General features: G+C 36.6%; 1 protein-coding gene and 1 long non-coding RNA gene across 3 annotated transcripts; one reads left to right on the top strand and one right to left on the bottom strand.

The window, feature by feature from the left end:
* Positions 1–207: 207 nt before the first annotated feature.
* Positions 208–2216, bottom strand: LOC116159106. Of its 2 annotated transcripts, none has more exons than XM_031472012.1 (2): positions 1363–2216; positions 208–499 (listed from the first exon to the last, which is right to left on the bottom strand). In XM_031472012.1, exons 1-2 carry the CDS (start codon positions 1625–1627, stop codon positions 369–371), a joined length of 396 nt encoding a protein of 131 aa, XP_031327872.1. In that variant the 5' UTR covers positions 1628–2216; the 3' UTR covers positions 208–368. The 2 variants fall into 2 exon arrangements, with proteins under 2 accessions (XP_031327872.1, XP_031327873.1); XM_031472013.1 differs by lacking the exon at positions 208–499 and adding an exon at positions 738–840 and having other exon boundaries at positions 1363–2213.
* Positions 2217–2699: 483 nt separating this feature from the next.
* LOC116159412 lies at positions 2700–3372 on the top strand. The gene is made up of 2 exons (XR_004142980.1): positions 2700–2851; positions 3047–3372. It is a non-coding gene; the product is annotated as an uncharacterized LOC116159412 (long non-coding RNA).
* Positions 3373–6113: the final 2741 nt, after the last annotated feature.

Here is a 6113-nt window from a genome sequence, read left to right as displayed (position 1 = left end):
GTACAGTATTACTTAGACATATGTTGCTTTCGGTAATTTATACAAGATGGGCCGGGAACGAGATCGGAAAAATAGTCTTTAATATTACTTTTTAATGTAGGTGACCATAAACGGACCATAATCGTTGTTCATTGATTCCAAATTATAAATTCGTTTATAGCATTAAGCTCGTCATTAAGTCAATTTTTTCAAATAGTATCATCACGGTGGTTTCCCGGGTATTTTGGAACGTCTTGTATATATTTTTCAAATAGTTACAATCATTTGCTAATCCACCAAAGGTACATATTTTTCTTATTTTTTTAGATTATCCATAAATTACCAAACATTTGAAATTATACATGGTGTAGGTACCATCTGGGGACCATTTAACTTTTACATGTGCCCACTTCATCGGAGGTGAGTCTAGATAGAAGAGTCCTTCCGCCTTCCGGATATTTCCCTTGCCTTTTAGAGTGTACCAGCCTCGGTGCCAGCTTAGAGCACATTTTACAATAACCTATACAAGATAAAGTGATATTTCATTGATAAAGTTTTGAATAATTAATTGACATTTATATACTAACAAATAAAAACTTTGTATCAGTTACGCATGGCCGCAAGGAAGGAAGCGGTTTTACTGTAACCAGTTATATATTGCATTCTATATCTCGACGATTTCTTATAACATCAAGAAATATTTTCATGATTTTATTTACACAAACTTCAGGAAGTACCTACACACAGCCTTCATCAAACCTCTTACTTCTCAAAAATTTCATTACACTTCAACCCTTTTCTTTGGCCGTACACTCGACAGGACAGTATAGATACGTCTCTTCTCATAGGCACATATTTTACCTGAAAAATTAAAGTCATGTTTCTTATGTCACGAACGTAGATACCAAATTTTTGCAAATTTCCTGTTTCTTTCGTTACGCATACCGGCGAAGTACAGTACCTACAGCCTTACTAACCTTACTTTTATAACACACTGTACAATCACTTTGGGAAAAACCGTATTTACAAAGTTAATCATTTTCATCAACTGTTTCAACCCTATAAAACCGAAACGGTGTTGTACGTTCACCCGTAATTGCCAATAATAATGAATGTATCTACCATCGGAGCGGTCGTTATCAGAAATATTTCAACTTTTTATCTCGCAGATTAACCATCGCAGTCGGCCGTCAAGCACCAGGTGAATTCGGTGAATGTGATTGAAGTATTCATAAATTTGGTGCAGTGGCATTGACACAAAATACAGTAACGAGAATTTGTTAGTGATCCAATTGGCATAAAACGCGAAGGGTTAAATATAGTTTTCAGCAAAAGTTGTTTTGGGTGTTCATTCATTGACAAAATTATAAAAATATACTTTACCGGTAGTGTAAAGGTTAGCAAGCTCCTGTGCACCTTTATGCTGCGGACCCCATCGTGGTCGCACCTTTTGGTCTTGGGTTACCACACTGCAGTTTGCATTTGGATCGTCCTCCAGCATGGAATTCTCTAAAATTTGCTGTTCGGTTTTAACAGGTGCTAGTATTTTCGTTGCCATACTGGCACTTATTTCTAGTTGGTCAATACTTGTATTTGTAAGAACATCTTTAACTCTTTGAGAGCACGAAATGGGCAACGGTAAAGTCATTTTAATTTAAATTCTACACGTATTTAATCACAACCCTTATGAGATCACAGCTAAGTAATTTAAATGACACTCTGTTTATTTGATTATTTTTATTTGCATGTAAAGTTTGTATAAAATAGCGTTCGAAATAAAAATCAACACCTGCATCGTGCCACAAACGACCGAAACGAACAGCAACTGAGTAACCAAACTACAACCATACGAAACGAATACGATCACTCCATGCTCTCCTTCTTTCCTTCGCTATCCTTCTTACACGCCTGTCAACTGCCGTAGAGCCACACCTACAATTACGTAATCTACGACGTTGCCGTTTAGACTAAACAACAAAAGGTGACCAATCTACTTGCGGCTTGCATTAATCACACGTGAACTTTACTATTTTGAATTGAATTTAGACACCCATGCGTTCGCTCACTTCATGGTATTTCCAAATGTAGGTATTTCATTTTCAGTTTTCAAATAAATACTTACATGAAATCGAATCGATAGGAAATTGACTGTCTTAACATCCGACTTTTAAATGCATTATTAATGTCGCTTGCTTTCGCTCTTGACAGATTGTACAAATTATGCATAAACTAAACTGATAAACTTATTTCTCCAAAGTAAAAACTACGATCTGAAGTAAGTAAATCACTGATCAGGTGATTAAAGCCATTAAAGGGCTAATATAATTGGTAGGTTAGTAGGTAGGTCTGCCGCCTACGATAAATTAGGGTAAAATTACAACTTTTACAGTTACCTAATGTTTGTCTAGTGGCCGCTGTAGGTTACAATTTTGAAATTGGTAGATAAGGCATAAATGGTAAATAGGAAACCATTGACAATGATGCCTACCTATAGGAACCAAACCATATGCAAGTACCTAGTCTCCTGCACCTGAGTGCTGTGCTGGGAGCGCGATGGTAGGGGAAGGTGTTGTACCTTGGGACGCATGTACCTTGGGACAAAATGCCTACTAGAGCCATCTATGGTCACATTGATGTTAATGTTGTAGTATGTTATAGAGGAACACTGTTGTGTTTAAGGAATTCTATATTTTCAGTAACATTTGTCATAGAACGTGCACAGGGCGACAGGTTACGTTTTGCAAATCACTAATTTAGTTTTTGTGTATTGGTTAACCGCGCGTTACGTGTTGAAGACATAGAATTTTGAAATTTTCTGGATTCCAGCGTGTACTTCATTCAATTCCATTTGTAGTGTCACATACAGACAAAGGTAAATTTATTAGACATAAATAATTGTCATGCAATTTAGATTTCAATGTCAAACGTGTACTTTGGGACACATATGTGCGTGTACCTTGGGACAGTCCCAAGGTACCTACATGCATTCTATTTATTTTTAGTACATGCATTTTATTCATTTTTAATTTTTGATTTCTGGTTGCTTAGTCGCATTTTCTTCTATCAGATTATTATGCCGCGCAGTAGAACCGGTAAAGCAAGGGACCCCATCAACATAGCAAATCTTCAAGCAGCAGTAAGTGACGTTTTGACTCAAAATACCAGTCTAAGGGATGCTGCGCGACTACATGGTGTAAGTAAGTCCACACTAGCAAAAATTTGTCAAGAACGAAGAAGTTTATGATCTCCCTTGTTCAGACGTTGTTAAAAAATTGCCCACACCAAAAACAGTTGGGGGGTCTGAACGCCGTATGGAGCAATTTTTGTTTCCCGTGGATTTTTCATGTTATCATATCAATTAATTATCTACTATTAATAAATAAATGAATACTAGATCTGTTACTAGCGTGAAAAAACCCGTCCCAAGGTACAATTATTTCAGTCCCAAGGTACACGATGTTATTGTACCATGGGACAGAGAGCATGTGTTACTTTAGTCCATAATATGAATGTGAAAATAAGTAACAACAAATCTTCAAATTGTTATTTAGGGTAGCTAAAAATATGTTACTTTTATTGATATTTAAAAACAGAACAAATTTTTAAAATTGCCGCTGTAACAAAATAAATTAAAAAAATTGTCCCATGGTACAACACCTTCCCCTATATATCACATGAATAGAGCTCTTCCATACATTTTGCAGAACAGTCTAGCAGGCGATTAAGTAGGTACCTATTGTTCGATGGTTCGGAAATTTTTAAATCTTAATTATTTCCGATTGCCTAATAGTATATTAAGTATGGAGAACGGTAAGGGATTTTTACCGTTCGAAGACAATTGTTTGGAGGAGGAGCGAAGCGACGACTCCAATTATTGTCTTCGAACGGTAACCCTTAACGTTCGACGTGCTTATAAAATTTTTTGCGCGATCGAAATTAAAATTATGTAACCAATATAAATATGCACTAAGAAATTAACGAGCAGAATAAATCGAAATGATCGAAGTGGTATGGTGTACATCACTAGGTAACCAGTTTATTGTCAAAATTGAAATTAATAATTTCATAAAATTGTACATGTGTCTGATGTAGGTTGCTAGCTTTGCACTTCCTTTATGACTTTATGAGCGTCTTTCTATAGGAAACAACAGCACAAATTGTACGTTTAATGTACCTAACAATAATTAAAGATTAAATGTAATGTAAGACTGTTGATTTTTAAAAAGGCGTCGGTAAGTATTTTTGCTGTTCTGTTTTTAGATCGGTAAGTAATTTTGGCGTCGTCGTAATCATAGCAACTGGTAAATTCTACGTACTGTCATGGAAACACACATGGTAAATAGCCAGAAATGACCGATCGCGCAAAAAAGTTATAAAGAGTGTATCGCAAATACATTCTGATGACGTAATGACTAGTATGTGTATTGACTTGAATTCTATCCTCGAGCAGGACATAGGTACTTTTCATGTACCTACGGGTACCAGGTCATGTCGGGATCCCTGGAAATGAACAAGGGTACAGATGCGAAAAAGCTTCTGAAAGAGAAGAGCGTGATGTATGGAATGGCAACAAAGATGGTAAAGATGTCCTAACGCAAATAAAACCAAACGTGGGAAAACTGTAGGTACCTATACACGTTATGGAATGGGTGCAGAGAAGTAAATATGAAACCATATGCATATTGTATGTTGTGGTACGTACAGCTCATTGATTACTCACTCTTTTCATATATCTTAAAAATGTAGACATTGCGTTTGAAAAACCAAAGTTGCATCGCTTTCCGGTTAAACCGGAAGTTTCAATATGCAAATAAAAGAGATATTGAAGTGACTAGAATGCACTGTACTTATATTCAAACGAGATCAAAGGTACCTACTCTTATATTATACGATCTGCTGTGCCAGTGGGCGGCTGTGATGTTTTTTTCGTCTAATTTTGATATAGATCTAGATCACAATGACCAAAGACAACAAATTCTGATAATGACTACAACGCCCAATTTGACCACCATTCCCCAACTTTTCTGAATGACCTGTCGGCATAACTTAACTATTTACAATTACCAAAAGGTGTAAGTTGGCCACACCCCCAAGGTTTTAGAAATACAATGCTATAAAGTTGACCCCAACGTCCATCCAAATTCGGTCCGTACATCCATCCGTCTGTTCCTTGTGATGTACCTCGACAACAAGACAGCGACGTCAAACCTTGACCAAACGATTGCGTTCAAGGATCGTTTGTGCCGGATTAAAAGTCGGGTTTCTGAATCCGGTTCGAGCCGTGCACAAACGGTCGACTGTGCGGTGATTATCATATTGTGGAGCACTCCTTATAAAATTTCAGTAGCGGCCTTAGACCCATAATAGGTATGTATTTCTTATTTATGAACGATTTTGCTGCCCTTTTCAATATCTGCAATCCGATCGTGTATGGAAAAGAGCAGGCACTTCCCCGGTCGCGTAAATACATTGTTTACCATGGTACAGAGTACAGACAGCTTAGTCTCTGTACCGCAGTATACAATGTTCCTGTAATTACGCACAAATCTCATCTACATTGTTTACTGTGCTGCAGACGATGACACTATCTGTATCGTATAGTAAATATAATGTACCTAATCAAAATGTCGGCGATTTCATATCCGCTTCTTACTACAGCCATTGAATAATAACACTATTTTTATTCAATGCTACAGCATAACATATAAAATTGCTATTATAGGTACCTAGAAATACTTTATAACTGCGGTAGGCACATTGCAAAATTATATGATAAATCTAAATCGTGTCCTATATTTTTGAGGGTAAGGAATTCGATTATTATACTGTTTTTTATGATAGAGAATTGGGATGAGTGTTTTTTTCAGTAAAACTGGTTGCTAAAGTGTGGATGCCATTGGCAGTGACTTTTTTAGTACCTTCCTCCTTTTATGTTATATCACTGACACGCAGTTAAAACTTTTCTAAATCTACTACAGTAGTACATACCTATCCATTGCAAAAACAAGCACTTCTTCTTGGCAGAAGGGTATACAGGGTGGTGACTTGGCTAGCGCATCATAGGGATTTCAATGTAAAATTCATAACATGCAATTATTGGCTCCCCAAATTATTTTAGAGCAAAAATGTATTAA

This window comes from Photinus pyralis, unplaced genomic scaffold (genome assembly GCF_008802855.1).
Source record: "Photinus pyralis isolate 1611_PpyrPB1 unplaced genomic scaffold, Ppyr1.3 Ppyr1.4_LG1, whole genome shotgun sequence".
Lineage (NCBI taxonomy): Eukaryota > Metazoa > Arthropoda > Insecta > Coleoptera > Lampyridae > Photinus > Photinus pyralis.
This window is presented reverse-complemented; position numbering and strand designations above follow the sequence as displayed.